At 34.2% G+C, this 17,614-nt stretch overlaps 1 protein-coding gene across 4 annotated transcripts in view; it reads right to left on the bottom strand.

The window, feature by feature from the left end:
* Positions 1-17,614, bottom strand: part of EPHA6 (EPH receptor A6) — a gene marked incomplete at both ends in the record, with an annotated part of 657,283 nt that overhangs the window by 590,299 nt on the left and 49,370 nt on the right. For all 4 annotated transcript variants that reach the window (XM_084232801.1, XM_084232803.1, XM_084232802.1 and 1 more), the window contains one exon: positions 4,324-4,388. In XM_084232801.1, the coding sequence (XP_084088927.1) occupies positions 4,324-4,388 (65 nt within the window). The remainder of the gene's footprint in view (positions 1-4,323; positions 4,389-17,614) is intronic.

Raw genomic sequence — 17,614 nt, 5'->3', positions numbered from 1 at the left:
GTAAAAATCAAAATCAACAAGCAACTATAAACCAGAAACACACTACGGAGAAGTGGGAATTGTATGGGGACTATAATCAAGATGAAAATGCATACATTGTGCAAAAATGAAAAATGATGTAAAAATATATAAAATTTAAAAATTAATAATAATAATACATAAAAAGAAAGGTACTGATCTTTCTCTTTTCTCTCCCTGCCTTGACTAAAAGGTGCCAGTTTCAGAATATACAGAAATTTCTGAAACTGGAAGCGATATCAACATTTCTAAAATTTAATGCACATATTTTGTGGTCTCTCTACCACTCAGGGCCCCTGCATCTGTGTGTGTATGGCCTCTCATGCATCTGTGTGTGTGTAAAAGAATTTGGATAAGGCACTCCTGCATGACTGCCTTAAGACAATGGCCCACATCACTGGGCAGCTGGGGATGCAGTAGCCTTTTGACTGATTGTGTGGCCATGGTCTGAAGTGGTCTGGGAATAGCCTGGAAATTACACCAAGCACCTGCACACGAAGTTCTCCCTGCGTATGTGGCCAACATGTCCTCTCCTGTTCCCCATAAAAGCTGATTACCCTTTGTCTCCCTTGGACCCTGCTCCTCTTGCCATTGTCATATAATCAATCTGCTTATCCATTACTGTTAATCAATAGTAAGAGCTCTGCTCACTGAGCAGCAAAGTCTTGCCTTGCAAACCTGCTCCACCACTTGTCCCTCAGACGTGTACCCAGGAGCGTGTTGGCTCATTCCTGACCACAATATGAGCGTGTTGGCTCATTCCTGACCACCACAGCATTTAAGAATTCTGTCTTTCCTCAAGCCATTCCTTTCTATTTTCTCTGTCAGTCCACATATGATTCCTCCACAGTTTACAAGAGCTTATAATGTCACATCCTACTATCACTTTTCCCTGATCAGAATTAATTCCTAACTTGATTATTCTTTCACAAAAGTACCTGGAGAGAGATAGTGTGTGTATGTGTGTGTGTGTATTTTGTCCTTATACTTTATTGTGTACAATTGTTTCTAAACATCAAAACTCCTTTTGAAGATAGATAAAACTTTTTTTTTTTTTTCATTTCATGCCATTCACAGCAAAGATGGATGGAGCTGGAAAGGATCAGGTCAGTGAAATAAGCCAGAAAGAAAAAGAAAAATACTGGCTGGTTTCACTTATAGGAGGAATGTAGAGGATCCAAATAAGGAATCAGGGAAAAAAAAGTTATTTTAATAAATGAAAATCAAAATCAACAAGCAACTAGATAAAACTTTAAATACACTACCAAGGGATATGATGTGACACAAAAAGAAAAATAACCCCACAAATTTATTAAACTGAACTCTGCACACTGCTTAAAAGAAAGTATATTTTAAGTATTGATACAAATGAATTGACAAGTAAGCATTTCAGAAAATAAACATATTCTGTTTCAATTTTGAATGTTTTTGTTTGCACAAGACTTCTCATTGATGTCCCATATTCACTAGTCAGCCCACTACTCAGATTACCAGTAATGGTTTTGTTCATAGGCACATCATGACTGCTTACTACTGTAACTACTGGTTGCAGCAGGATACTACTGGTTGAAGAGTTGTTTTACTTAAAAAAAAATCTATGAAATAATTTACTAATTTGCTTATATTTTTATATTATACATTACATGATTTCAAAAATACCTTAGTGCAATTAAGAATTAGAAAGCAAATGTCAATTAAAAAGCTATTTCCAGGAAATACTTTATTCAGAGACATACCAAACATATTTTATATCATAAAATGGCCAAATAAATCATCCCATTGTCTTTTATACCCATGCAATTTTGTAAAATGAACTGATTAGTGTCTCTGAAAAAAGGCAATTTTAGTTCATTCTTGTCAGTAATCCAACTTCTTAATGCAGTACATAAGAGGTAGTACATCAAGCATAGATGAGAAATTTATGTTTTCTTTACTTATGTGACCTACCTATGTCATTCCCCTTGACTCACCTTTGCTTCATCTAATTCATGTAGTTACATTTATATCTATTATAAAATATGTCCATGGGCTCCCATTTTAAAGTATTCTTAATACTGATACCTTCCATATATGCATTATTATAAAATTTAGCTTATTCCAGTAATGATATTACAAGATAACTGAGTATTCAACTTACATTTTAATGTCTGAATCTATGAGCTACTTTTCCCTCTGTGGTCTATAAATAGTGATAATTGGCCTTTCTTTACATGGTAAAATCTTCAAAGAAATAAAAAGCAACAAGCTGTGAAATGCTAAGTGTCAGGATCTGGCTAGTTTAAAATCTTGGCTGTACTACTTCCTAGCTCTGTAGCCTTGTAGAAGTTACTTAATGTACCTAACAACATGTCAATTTCTATATCTTTCAATAGGGAAAGCTCTTATTTGTTGTCTAGGACTGATGTGAATTAAGTGCTTTGAACAAAGCCCACACGTGGCAGGTAAGGTTACTTAAATGTTAATCATCTTTTCCATTTCCACCTAATTCTATCGTATTTCTTTTATGCTATATTATCTGCCTCCTCTTCTTTTTCTCTTTACTCTTTCTCTCTCTCTTTTTGTCTGGGATCCAAAAATGTACATCTCAGTCTAGCAGTTTGTTCATCAGGGAGAAAGAAATCGGAATCAATTATTCAAATATCACAAGTAAATTACTAGTATTTCATCAAGTTTCCAGTACTCCTCTCTGACAGTGGTGTGGGATAAATATACAGGCTTCAGTGTCAGAAATAAGTTAGTTTGAATGAGAGTTTAACACTCACAACATGGCCTATAACTTGTTGATATTTTTTGTTCCTTACCATCTTTAAGACTGAATTTCTCAAACTGAGAGACAGAACTGAGGAGATAGCTCCTAGGGCCATTGTAAAAATAAAATGTACAATTCTTATTACAGTGTCTGTAATGATTAAAATGATTCCTTGACTATGACTACATGAGGCCAGTGATAATATGAACTCTAATGAAAAAGCTTTTTTTCCCCAGAAAATGAACAAGTAGGGCTTCTACTATGTAATTATTTATAAGTTCTTAAGTTACTTTGCATATTGAGAAAAGGAGATATGCATATACCATGGAAGTCTATTCTAATTAAAAAGGTATAATCACCTCTTGAAAGAAGCTGATAAATGTGATATACATAATACACTTAACAGATATTGAGAGTTGTTCACTTTAATGCAATTAAGATAATGAAATTAAAAATAATTTTAATTTAAAAGATATTTCTCAGAAATGGCTTGATAAGAGTTCTAATAGAATGAAATTAGAATGTCAGAAAAAATACATAAAACAAACACATCTAAAGAAACAAATAGCCTGTTAAACAAAGACAGGGTGATTTAACCCTTCACAGGAATTTTTAGTTGAAAACACACATTTACTGAATAACTTGATAATGTAAGGTCAAATGAAAGAGCAAAGTTTGAATTATTCTAAAACCCTAAAATATGCTCGGGTCAACTTCTCTTATCAATTTAATTTTGCAGAAGGAATAAAAGAATCAGTAGAAAAAGACCAACAAAGATTGTAATGATTGAGACAACATAATTTCTAAGAAAAGAAAGAAAAGCTGACAAGTATATCTGAAAACATTTGACTACATCCATTATATAAAGATTTGTTTAAACCAAAAACCAATGTAAAAATCTTCAAAGCATCCTTTAATTTCAGTTCAAAATGTAAAAAATGTGTATTAATATACACATGTGAAAATGATGGAAAATATATCAAAACATAAGCATAACTGCAGCAAAAATGATGTCAGTACCTGAAAAACTGTGCTTTGTAAATTACACATCCTTATAAGTTTTTCAAAAGCAACTACTTCCAGTCAATAAATTCTAATAATAATAAATCTTCTTGCCTAGTTGAAAACACACATATTTTTTTAAATAGACTCATTCAATAAAAAATTGATATTTTATGTGAAATCTCATTTAAGTTATGGAAATATAAATTTTGTTTATGCACAAATATGCACTGAGATTACCAAATTTAATAAATACACATAAAAAGTCTTGGACTTACACATAGAAATTTACTTCTAAATAAACTATTATTATGGGAAATATTCCAATAGTACTACATGTTAAAAACAATTACTGATTTAGAACAAATCACACATGTTTTACATATCATACCCTCTGATCATCAATTCTAACTATATTTTAATCTTTTTTATGGTATTTAAATTGCATGTTAAATTTATACAAAGTAGAGTCAAAAGTCTACTGCTGCTCTTACTATTATAAAAGACCCTTAAATCCTAACAAACATCAATCTCAAAGTGATATTTAAACTTACCCCATTTAATGGATATGTCTTCCATCCTAGTTCTCCCAGCACAGTTGTTGTATCAAGCAACACAACTGGAATTAAAGAAATAAAAAAACTTGCATGAATTTCTCAATTGATGAAAAAAATCCATCAGTTATTTAAGTCATTAATGTCAACCTTAGTATTATTTAGCACTTTAGCAGTATTAAATTGTATTACTTACTTTGAAATTATTTGTATATAATAAATGTTAATGCAGAATACCTAATGATAAAATAGATGAGGTAGTTATAGGCTAACATAAAATATATAGTATGTGCTTAACAATGCTAAATGAACTGGATCAGCAATTAAGTCAGGCTAATGTTGTAGGACATGTCTAAAAGGATTTCACAGAGATACAAATTGAGCTGGGATAGGATGAGGTGGCCTTTAATTAGATGTGATGAGAAATACTTTTTTTCCTTTATAAATAAGACCTTCTATTAAGTAACTGAGCTGTGACTAAATAAGTTGTCAGTGTTGCAGGAGGGACTAGGAGTGGGGATAATTTTGGGCAAGCAGGACAATTACAAAAGAGGATAGAATGGGGGGAACAGTAAGTGAGGATTTTTGTAGGTTTTTTTTTTTTCCCTTCAAATAAATAGGTCAGGCCCATGATTCAACCAATCTTTACTTTTAACTATTATACCTCCAACCCCAAGAAGCTAGTAGACCACGGGCCACAGTCAGAAATAATGCTTTGGTATGTTATCAAAAGTTTTTAGTAGTTCTTCATCTACTTAAGAATTTTTTTCTACATATATAAGTACTTTAAAAATATGCTATTGGGAGTATTATTTAGATTCTGTTGTTTGGTATCTACCATAAGGATTCCATAGTTTTATTTTACTCCCTGATATCTTATTGATTTTTACATATGAAATTTGCTTAAACTTTTGGGATAATCTCTACTTATTGTTTGCAGAATATTCTTTACTACTTTTAAAATTTATTCACTAAACATGCATTTGTAAAGCAGCTATTTTTTTATTGTAGAAAATTGTCAAATATTTCAAAATGTAACAAAAAAGTACAATATATCTCCATGTACTCACACCTCAACTTTAATAATTACCTAATTATATATTACAGTGCACTGATATTCCCCTCTAAATTTTTTTAACCTATAATTACCCCCATTATATTTGCTCTCATTAGATTCATTGAGGTATGATTTACATACGATAAAATCAACACTTTTAAAATGTAAATTTCTATGAACTGTGACAAACCCCTCCATCCATGTAGATAATACTATAATCAAACTATAGAATATTTCCATTAACTCCACAATTTTCTTTGAAATTCTTTTAATAAATCCCTTCTACTCCACAGCCCCTGGCAACAACTAATCTGACTTCTGTCCCTGTGGTTTTGCCTTTCCTAAAATATCAAAGGAAGGAAAACATACAGCATGTAGCCTTTCATGTAGTATAATGCATCTGAGGTTCATCATTGCTATTGTATATCTCAATAGTTTCTTTTTATTGCTTGAAAGTATTCTTTTGTACAGAATTCCCTCCTTGATAGGCTATTTCTAGTTGGGGACCTTATAAACAAAGTCACTATAAATTTCCATATACAGATTTTTATATGAACCGGTGCTTTTATTTCTCCATAGTGAATACCTAGGAGTGGAATTTCGGAGTTGTATGGAGAATATTTCTTTTAACAAACTGTCAAACTGTACATCAACACAGCTTTGAAGTGTTCTAGTCCCATTAGCAGACTATATGATTTTCAAATTGCTTCACACCAGGACTTGGTATTGTCTAGTTGTTGCTTTTGTTTTTTTTCTTTTTAAGGCATTCAAACAGATGTGCAATCATCTCACTGTTTTAATATGTTCCCTAATGACTATGCAATTATTTTTTTCACTATTTAAAATCTAACTGACTGAGAAAGAACTAGGTTGTTCTTGTCACATTTTAGATTTTTCCTTATTATGAGATATCATTATCATGGTTCTCCCTATTCTTTGTATTTTCTGAAATGGTAGATAAATTTAGTGGCTTGGTCAGATTTAGCATACATTTATCTTATTTTTGTAATACTAATTCTTAAGTGGTGTTTTGTAGTCCTTATGCCAGAAAACAAGGAGTACGTGTTTCATGTCAAAAGGACTTGGAACCAGCTTGCAGAGGCTTCCACAAAAGGTTAATGACTATAAGGAATTGAAACACTTCAAAAATGCTTAATCTCTTACATATATAATGATAAAATATACCTACTGATCACTTTCGCAGACTACTAAGAAAGCCACATTTTAAGAACAAGTAAGTTACCTGAAAAGAATCAAACATTTATTTTGTATTTTTCTATATAAGCTATTTCTGAGTAAAATAATAGTTAATAAAGGAATATTTATCTTATTGAAATATTCCCATTAATAAATGAAAAATGGGGCCTCCCCGGTGGCGCAGTGGTTGAGCGCTGGGTTGCAAAGCTGCCTGCATCCTCTGCAGCGCCGGTTCGATCCCCGGCTGCTCCCAGGCCACCGGAGGAGGGTCCCACATGGCGCGCAGACCTCTCCTGCCGCCCGCTGCTCCCCTCAGCAGTGTACTTCGGTCCTTCTGCCTGCTCTGCTCCCTGCTCTGGCTCGGTGAATTCTCTTACCCTCCCCCACTTCTGACTGTACCCAGTGCTTGTATAAATAAATAAATAAATCTTTAAAAAAAAAATCAGTTGTTTTAAAAAAAAAATAAATAAAAAATAAATGAAAAATGAAGGACATTTTCTACTCCTAATGAATTAATATATTTAGCTAATGGTCTCCAAAGGATGTTAACATCACAAAAAGAGATAAAAAGGAGACATAAAAGGCTAGGGTTTTTAAAAGGCTTCCCTTTATAATTTCACTGAGTCCATATTAACATATTTAATAAACAATTTCAATAAATCTGGAAGTAACAGACAGAAAGCACAATAGGGAATACACACACACATGTTCACATATTCATACACAAATGCACAAATATTTGACATCTTGATTCATTCAATATAACCAAAAAAGCCACGTTAGAGAAAAAAGCTGAATTATAATTAATAACTAATTAAAATGAATATTCAAAGCTATAAGTATATTTTGTTACCAAATTAAAGCTGTTTTTACTTTTTTTTATTTTCAGCATATAGTATTGAAAAGAATTCAGAAACATGTAATACTGGTATCTACTTCTGGGCAATGAAAAGCTGAATGTCACTTATCTAGCACATTTTTTTTTTAATACATCATTATTTTCCTAGCAGCCTGGTAAAGGAGTAACACTAATTCACAGACACTGTAAGATGGACTTTCCACATATTATCTTCTTTACATAATCTGTACATTGTCATATAAATTGTTTGAATTTTTTTTAAAAGATTTATTTTCATTTATACAAGAACTGGGGTACAGTCCAGATGCGCGGGAGGGTGAGAGGATTCACCAGAGACAGAGCCAGGAACAGAACAGGCAGACTGACTGAAATACACTGCTGAGGGGAGCAGCAGGTGACACAGGAGAGGTCTGCTCCGAGGCCAGCGGGGATCGAACCATGTGGTTTACTCCGAGGCCAGCGGGGATCGAACAAGCACTGTAGAGGCTGCGGACAGCCTCACAGTGCTGCGCTAACTGTCTGCGCCACCAGGGAGGCCCTGTTTTAATTTTTTTAAATATCCAATTTATAGATGAGAAAACTGAGGCTCAGATAAGTTAATTTTTCTCGAGGTCACAAAACGATTGTTTCATATTCCAACTAGGGAGATTAATGCTAGCATGTTCTTAAAAAAAAAAAAAAAAAAACAACTTTATGGCCTCCCAGGTGGCGCAAGGGGTTAAGACGCAGCCTACGGGGCGTTCCCCAGCCACTGCAGTACAAGTTTGATCCTGGCCAGGGAGCACCCCACATGCTGCTGCAGACCTCTCCTGACTTACCCATTGCTACCCTCAGCAGTGTGCTTCAGTCAATCTGCCTGTTCTGTTCCCCACTATGTCTCTGGTGAATCCTTTCACCCTCTACACCTCTGGTCTGTACCCCAGTTCTTGTATGTATAAATAATCTTGAAAAAAACTTTAAAACTTTAAAATGTTTTTTTTAAGAACATTTAGAAACTTTAAATGTTTTTTTGAAAGTGTATTCTTTCTACCTTTTTAAGTTTGAATATAAAACTTCATTGTTTTTTTTTTTTGGTCAATGCAATGATACCACTATTTCTACTGCTGAAATATTTCACATCTTTTTACACTAGCTTTTTCAACAATGATTTCTAAAAAAAAAATATGCAAGCATTACCTATAAATCATGCAATTTAAATCAAAGAGATACTGGAGCAGACTATCTCAAAATTCCTAATATGAATTGAAGTCTACTAACAGAGATTTGTTTTTCATAGATTACATATATAAATTATGACAAATTAGTCGACTGACATTTAATTTAAAGACATATTTATAAAAACTGGTTCTTAATATTTATAATTTATAAACTGGAGTTATTCATTTTAAAACAAATGAAAAATATGTATATACCTACAACAATATAGATGCTTAGGAAGAATATTTTTCATTTCTTAGATTCAAGAAACAAGAGTTACATAAGTTTCCTCACTAAACTGCAATCATACCTTTTAAAAATTCATAAAAACTATAAAATTTCAAATTTGCATTCCACATAAGAGAATGATACATTGATTATTAAAATAACACTGAGGATTTTAGAGATGTTTAGTATCATTAAATACAATAAATTGTAAATTTTATCATTGTTTTATTTAGAAAACCCCCACAAATTCAGATTTTTCAGGCACACTGACTACATTGAACCCAGCAAGGTGAGAGCTCCTCCTGCTGGCTTTAAACAAAAGTTATCTAGTCCCTACCAGAGTATAAAAATACTATAAACTTGAAGGGAAAAAAATCAACATTAACTTCAGTAAAAGCCAATAAATTTTTATTGTTAATTTAATGGCAATGTTATGGCAATATTAATACCTACTATGTATTTAAGGAGTTCACATGAAAATATAATTTAATTTATATAATAATAAGGGATTGAATAAGCCAAGTAATAAAACAGAAGTTGTAGTAGTACAATGGCTGTATCAAAATAAAGCTTTGAAAATGTTTATTTAATAAACAACATTTTTCACCTTTTTAATAAAATATTTTTTAATAATTTCTCTTGCAAACATTTTAAAAATTCATGTGTTCCATGAAGCTATCAAATGATAAAGACAAGGTTGATAGCATGGGATTAAACATGAGAGTAATGAGTAAATTTCCTGTACTTTAATAATTCACCAAGTCTTAATAAGCATTCCTTTAGTAAACTTAAGGAATATTAATTTTACAACAACATAGATTTATAACACATTACAGAATATAATCTTTATTCCAACTGCACAATAAAAACAGGAAGACTTTATAGATTATTTGAAAAAGATAAACAAGAAAGAGATCAATCAACCCACTAAGAAAGCAGTTATTCTTTCAGTACAATTTTGTTGTAAAAATAGAAGTACATGAATTACATCCAAAAGTTTATCATGATTTTTGAAAGCTCAGGCAACAGTAAATTCAGGTTTGAGTTTTTTCTCCAATAGAGTCTGCAAAACAAGGCAAGGCATTTCTTGCTAAAATCAATTGATAAAGAGAATTTATTGCACAATTAAAGCCCAGAAAGGTAAAGGAGGTTACTGAATCGCTTAGTAACAACATTGTAGTTAAAGCTTTTAATAGTTAATTCCATGTTCCATTAACTGTAATACATGCTATTACTTCCCAAAAGTTTAAGCAAACAATAAAAGGCGTGTGAGAGTGTGTGTGTGTGATTTCAGCAGTACTCTATTTGAATATCATCCTGTTTAGATAACCACTTTACACTGAAAATCAGGTTATCACATTAACTAATCTAGTTTTGATTGACAAAAATCTGTATGCTCTGGGCATCTACCCTGATATAGATTCAGAATCAACATTTAATTCCTAAAAAAATCAAACATAAATTGCTTTATACAAATATAGGACTATTATGTTGACCCCTCATAAGTCCCTTATAGAGTGGCATTATTTTTCAGACAACCTTTTCCCAAAGAGGATCACTCCTTCTTAAAAATAACAAAACTTGGGCCTCCCTGGTGGCGCAGCGGTTGAGCGCTGGGTTGCGAAGCTGCCCGCGGCCTCTGCAGCGCCGGTTCGATCCCCGGCTGCTCCCCGGTCACCGGAGGAGGGTCCCACATGGCGCGCAGACCTCTCCTGCCGCCCGCTGCTCCCCTCAGCAGTGTACTTCGGTCCTTCTGCCTGCTCTGCTCCCCGCTCTGGCTCTGGTGAATTCTCTCACCCTCCCGCGCTTCTGACTGTACCCAGTGCATGTATAAACAAAACAAACAAACAACCCAGCAAACAAATAAATAAAGCATGCCTCTATAAAAAAAAAAAATAAAAATAAAAAAAAAAAAAAAAAAAACTTTTGGGACTCCCCAGTGGTGCAGCGGTTGAGCACTGGGTTGCAAAGGTGCCCGCGGCCTCGGAAGCACCAGTTTGATCCCCAGCCACTGGCAAGGGTCCCACATGGCGTGCAGACCTCTCCTGCTGCCCGCTGCTCCCCTCAGCAGTGTACTTCATCGGTCCTGCTCTGCAATCCCATCTGGCTCTGGTGAATTATCTCACCCTCCTGTGCTTCTGACTGTATCCAGTGCTTGTATAAAATAAATAAATAAATGTTTAAAAAAATATAAAATAACAAAACTTTTATCTAGAAACCAAAATCAGTATCTGTACACAGTAGCGTTTTAATGTGTCATGGCTTTCTTTTTGTTGTGTTGCTTATTTTTAATATAGGTGTTGTCTCTGATTAAACTTTTCTATCCCACATAAGACACTAGAAATCTCATTTAAAATATAACAGAGGGAAAAAAAAAAACAGGTAAACCAAATACAACAAAAATAAACTTCTGGATTATAAGAAAAATTGGTATTTACCAGATGGGAAAGTGGTTAAAAAATAATTTAAAAAATATAAAGTAACACAGACATGGTGATGTTAGTTTTTTCTCAAAATTAGAAAACAAAATCATACCCTTCAACATGCTCTTTTTTAAAATCATGTTCAACCTCTCTGTCCCTTCTGGAAAACCTTCATTCTTTTTTATTTCAGATGAAAAATAAACTATAATAACCAGAAATTATTTTCTTTTTCTATTTGCTTAGATAGAAAAAGGCAAAAAATCATTTAGTTTTTATTTAAAAAGCAGGTTATACATTAGAATAAGAACTACCACTGAAAACATCATCAAATTAATTAATATTTAATCTTTGATGAAAAATATAAGTCATGTTTATCCTCACCTCCACATATTGCTATTTATCTCTAACCTTTATATTATTATGCTGATTGACACAGCTTTATTTGCATCAGTCTCATAATCATTTCCTTTTTTTTAAAGATTTATTTATTTATTTATTTATACAATCACTGGGGTACAGTCAGAAGCTCAGGAGGGTGAGAGAATTCACCAGAGCCAGAGCGGAGAGCAGAACAGGCAGACTGACAAAGTACACTGCTGAGGTGAGCAGCGGGCAGCAGGAGAGGTCTCTGCGCCATATGGGACCCTCACCCGGTGGCCGGGGATTGAACCGGCGCTGCAGAGGCTGCGGGCAGCTTTGCAACCCAGCATTCAACCGCTGCGCCACAGTGGAGGCCCCTCATAATTATTTCTAAAGCCGACCAATAGACAGAAGAACAAACCATGGAGACAGGCAGGGAGAACCCAGGTGTAGATATGATCCATTAAAAGGCCAGCGAATAAGGTCATTAAGCTGTAGCATTGAGTCACCTAATAAAGCCTTGGCTCCCCCAAATTATTCAGTTATTTCTATGGTGATAAGAAAAAATGAAAGGAAAGTTGGCATGTTCCTAATTAATAGCAGTATGTAATTCTTCCATCTTGATATTTTGGGTACTTTGAGCTCTAAATAAATGAACAGGTTTCATTGAGGATCTTACTATTTCCATTTTTTTCAATCACAAAGAAGTTTAAATGGATAGAAAAAAAGACTACTTTATAGTCTTATTTTGAATAAATATTCTAAATTTCTCATCTCCCAGACACTCATAGCATTTATACCCCATTTAGCCCTACTTAACCTGCTCCCATTATTTACACAGTATCAGAGATTCTCTCTGACTTCCTCTTTTCTCCTTACATTTCTCACTTTTCTTTCAAAGGCTTTGGACACTCCATTATTTTTGGAAGAATACTGTGAAACTCAATGCTTGAAATGTGCAGAAACTCATTGTTTTATAGCTCCGGTAAAAGAGACCATAACTACTTATTTGAAAATCTTATCTACAATATAAGGGCCATCTCTATGAAAAACTACTTTATATAAAGGACAGTTTTAAAAAACTACTGCAACCTTACTCTTAAAAAAAAATGTTTTTGCATTGAGAAGGGAATAAAAGACTATATTCCCACTTATTAGAATTTTTGTGTCAACCCACATGCCGTATTTATTCAAACATGTAAATCGCAAAACAGATTAAAATGCCCTTATTCAGAAGGTGCAGACAGAGAAAGGCTACAGCTATTTAGTAGACTGTGTAGAATTAAATTGCTATTCCAAAAGGGCAGACATCCAATATCACATCAACATCACCATCAAAACTGTCAGTAATTGGACCACTTATCTCAGTTTCTATAAAAGTGCCAAAGAATGAATAGGTTGTAGAAATGTGTTCTAGTAGTCCACAGGAAGGGAAATAATAATTTTCTACCTAAAGGATAGTGCCTAAAATAATTACAAATAGAAGAAATATCTGCTAAATTTGTCAGGAGTGACAGTATGTTTTACTTAGATTGGGAGTTAAAAAAATTAAAGTAAACATTTTTGTAATCCAGACTTAAGTCATTCACAATAAAATATTATCTAGTAACCATCTTAATTGTATGGTCACAAATTTGAGAAAAACACATATTAAACAACCTTGAAAGGATATTATCTTTGACCCATTGAAATTAAGGCACAAAAAAATGAATTATGGGCAAATTATTATTATTGTAATTTAACAACTATTTCTGCTATCAGAGTATGAGTTTCTCCAGGACAAGGCATGTGGATGTGCATGTTCACATATGTGTGCATATGTTGAAAAAAATGAATCTATGAATGAATAAATGAAGTGAATAGAAGGAAACATAGGCAAGAAAGTCATGTCTTGGAAACAAAAAAATTTCTCAATAAACTATTGAAAAAGCACTGCAGGATTATTGGGAAGGCTGGCACTAGATGAAAGTTAAATGGCCATTATGTTTAGTCTGCAATGGACAAGGTCAAAGGCTATTCACATATGATCTCTCTGAAATGTCACTAAGAGACAAAAGGGTCTTCAAGAAAAATAAAGTCAATGTAGGAAATTGCTTTGAGCACAGAATGAATTATGAGAAGATAAACATTTTCTTTGGAAACAAACATGTATCTTGATGTCCTCTTCTCTGCTCTTCCCTAGCCCCCAACCCTTCATCAAGGAAAAACCTCAAGAATTCCTGCTTTCAGCCTAAACCCTGTGTATCTATAGCATCGCTATCAGTATGCACGTTTCAAACTATCTCCCTCCTATCTGCTGTCACACTGAAAGTATCCAACATATCCAGAAAAACCCTTAGGACCTCGTAGCATAGCTAAAATCACAACACATAGGCAGTTCCTCATAGAAATAAGTTGAAATAAAATACATAAAATTCAAACTTCTATCATATCCAAATAAATAACCCACTGTTTCAATTGCATCATTTTCTTAAAAAAAATTATTTATTTATGCATACAAGAATTAGGGTACAGGCCAGAGATATGGGGGGTGTGAGAGGATTCACCAGAGACAGAGTGGGGAACAGAACAGGCAGAATGACTGAAATACACTGCTGAGGGGAGCAGCAGGAGAGTCAGGAAAGGTCTGCCACGCAATGTGGGTTGCTCCTGTCCAGCGGATAGAACTTGTGCTGCTGAGGCTGCGGACAGCTTCTTTGGTTTTGTCTTAACCCCATGCACCACCAGGGAGACCCACAATTCTATCATTTTCTATTTATATCCTGCTTGGCTTAAGTATTGTTTGCCTGTAAACTTTGTAAACTTTGTCAGGTCATAAGTTTTATCCCATTGATTGCAAGTTGCTCTGCTGTAAGCCAGAGAATTCTTTAAGCCTAGTGTCCACACCAGAACGGCTCTCCACAGACTCTAATCGTGTTACCCAATGGCTAGGGTGTCATGGGTTAGTATGTAAAGGGAAAAACAAATAAGATTGTATATTGTGTCATGAAGCGTGATTGTCTCTTTTTGCTTTTAGACTGTCTCTTATTAATTAATCCACTCAAAGAATCTTCAAGATATCTAAGGCCAATGCTGTTTTTCATAGATTCTCCATTCTCTTTCTTCAGCTGATTCTAAAAATATTACCCACACTTTTACTTCTTTAGTTTCAAAAAAAGGCAAAGTCAAATAGCCAATATAGACTCTTTTATATAGCAGATAACTATGCTGTTCAACAACACTTAGATTTCACAGTTAACTGCTTATAAAACAAGGTGTCAGGTCATGAAACTTAATATAAAATAATGTACATTCTGGGAAGAGGCCAAGAAATATTTTAAATAAAAATGTAATTGTCTAGCTCTTTTGCCATAATTTCAACATTCTTTTTTTATATAAATTTTATTTTTATATTACCGATAAAATTGCAACCCCCTTATTTTGACCCCAATCCCTCCCCTCCCCGGCCCCCACCTCCATAGAGTGTCTCTGGTTCACAGTTGTTTGTTGATTTTGATTTTTACTTTCTTATAATTATTCTTTTTTCTGGGCCCTTATTTAAGTTTTCTAGATTCCTGCTATGAGTGAGACCATCTGGTATTTTTCTTTTTCTTTCTGGCTTACTTTGCTGAGCATGATCCCTTCCAGCGCCATCCATGTTGCTGCAAATTGCATGTGTTTATCTTGTTTGAATGCTGAGTAATATTCCATGGTGTATATGTACCACATCTTCTTGATCCAGTCATCTATTTTTGGGCATTTGGGTTGTTTCCAAAGCTTAGCTATTGTAAACAGTGCTGCTATAAACATAGGGGTGCAGGTGCTATTTGGAATTGATGTTTCTGTGTCCTTTGGGTAAATACCTAGGAGTGGAATTGCTGGATCATATGGAAGCTCTATGTTTAGTAGGTCCAGAGATCTCCACACAGCTCTCCATAGTGGTTGGACCAGTTTGCACTCCCACCAACAGTGCAGGAGAGTTCCTTTTTCTCCACAACCTCGCCAACATTTGTTGTTGCTAGTTTTTTTAATATGTGCCATTCTCACTGGTGTGAGATGGTATTTCATGGTAGTTTTGATTTGCATTTCCCTGATTACAAGTGATGTTGAACATTTTTTCATATGTCTGTTGGCCATTTGCATTTCCTCTTCAGAGAAGTTTCTTTTTAGCTCTTCTGCCCATTTTTTGACTGGATTATTTTCTTTGTTGTTGCTGAGTCTCATCAGCTCTTTGCATATTTTTGTGATCAGTCCTTTATCATTAGTGTTGGGTGCAAAAATGTTCTCCCAGTCGGTGGGGTTTCTCTTTGTTTTTGTTATTTTCTCTTTTGCTGTGCAGAAGCTCTTTAATTTGATGTAATCCCAGCTGTTTATCTTTGTCTTCACTATCACTGCTTTGGGTGATGTGTCTGTAAAGATGTCTTTGATGTGCAAATCACGTAGTGTTTCGCCTATATTTCCTTCTATGTATTTTATGGTTTCAGGTCTTATGTCTAGTTCTTTAATCCATTTTGAGTTGATTTTTGTGTATGGTGTGAGGTAGTGGTCAAGCTTCATTCTTTTGCATGTAGCGACCCAGTTTTCCCAGCACCATTTATTGAACAAACTTTCTTTGCTCCAATGCATAGTCTTTGCTCCTTTGTCAAAGATTAGTTGACCATAAATCTGTGGGTTTATTTCTGGATTTTCTATTCGATTCCATTGGTCTGTATATCTGTTCTTGTTCCAATACCATGCAGTTTTGATGATTATGGCTTTGTAGTATAGTTTGAAGTCTGGGCGTGTGATGCCTCCATTTCCTTCTTTTTTTTTCAGTAGAGCTTTGGCTATTCGGGGTTTTTGGTGATTCCATATGAATTTCATCAACAATTGTTCTATTTCTTTGAAGAATGACATTGAAATTTTTATTGGAATAGCATTGAATCTGTATATAGCTTTTGGTAGGATGGCCATTTTAATAATGTTTATTCTTCCAATCCATGAGCAGGGAATGTCTTCCCATTTCTTCGTATCTTCTTCTATTTATTTTAACAGTATTCTATAGTTTTCTTTGTATAGGTCCTTTACCTCATTTGTTAGGTTTATTCCCAAGTGTTTGATTTGTTTTGTTTTGATAATAAAAGGGATGGTTTCTTTGATTTCTTCTTCTTCAGATTTATTGTTTGTATATAGGAAGGCTACTGACTTTTGCATGTTGATTTTGTATCCTGCCACTGATTGATGAGTTGAATTAGTTTTTCTGTGGAGTTTTTGGGGTTCTCTATGTATATTATCATATCATCTGCAAATAGTGATAGCTTGACTTCTTTTCCTATTTGAATTCCTTGTATGTCTTTCTCTTGTCTTATTGTTCTGGCTAGGACTTTCAGTATTATATCAAAAAGCAGTGGTGAGAGTGGACATCCTTGTCTTGTTTCAGATCTTTAATGGAAATGCTTTCAGCTTTTCACCACTGAGAATGATACTGGCTGTTGGCTTGTGATACATGGCCTTTATGATGTTGAGGTATGTTCATTGTATCCCGAGAATTTTAAGGGCTTTTATCATGAATGGGTGTTGCACTTTGTCGAAAGATTTCTCAGCATCTATTGATATTATCATATGGTTTTTATTTTTCTTTTTGTTGATGTGCTAGATAACGTTGATTGATTTTCGGATGTTGAACCATCCTTGAGTCCCTGGAATGAATCCTGCTTGGTCGTGGTGAATTATCTTATGGATACATTGCTGGAATCTGATAGCTAAAATTTTATTGAGGATTTTTGCATCAGTGTTCATTAGGGAGATTGGCCTGTAGTTTTCTTTTTTTGAGTTGTCCTTGTTCGGTTTTGGTATTAGTGTAATGTTGGCTTCATAGAACGTGTTTGGTATTATCCCCTCCTTCTCAATTTTTTGGAGGAATTTGTGAAGGATAGGCACTAATTCGTCTCTGAATATTTGGTAGAATTCATTTGTAAATCCATCTGGTCCTGGGCTTTTGTTTTTGGGGAG

Source organism: Talpa europaea, assembly GCF_964194135.1.
Source record: "Talpa europaea genome assembly, chromosome: 4".
Lineage (NCBI taxonomy): Eukaryota > Metazoa > Chordata > Mammalia > Eulipotyphla > Talpidae > Talpa > Talpa europaea.
This window is presented reverse-complemented; position numbering and strand designations above follow the sequence as displayed.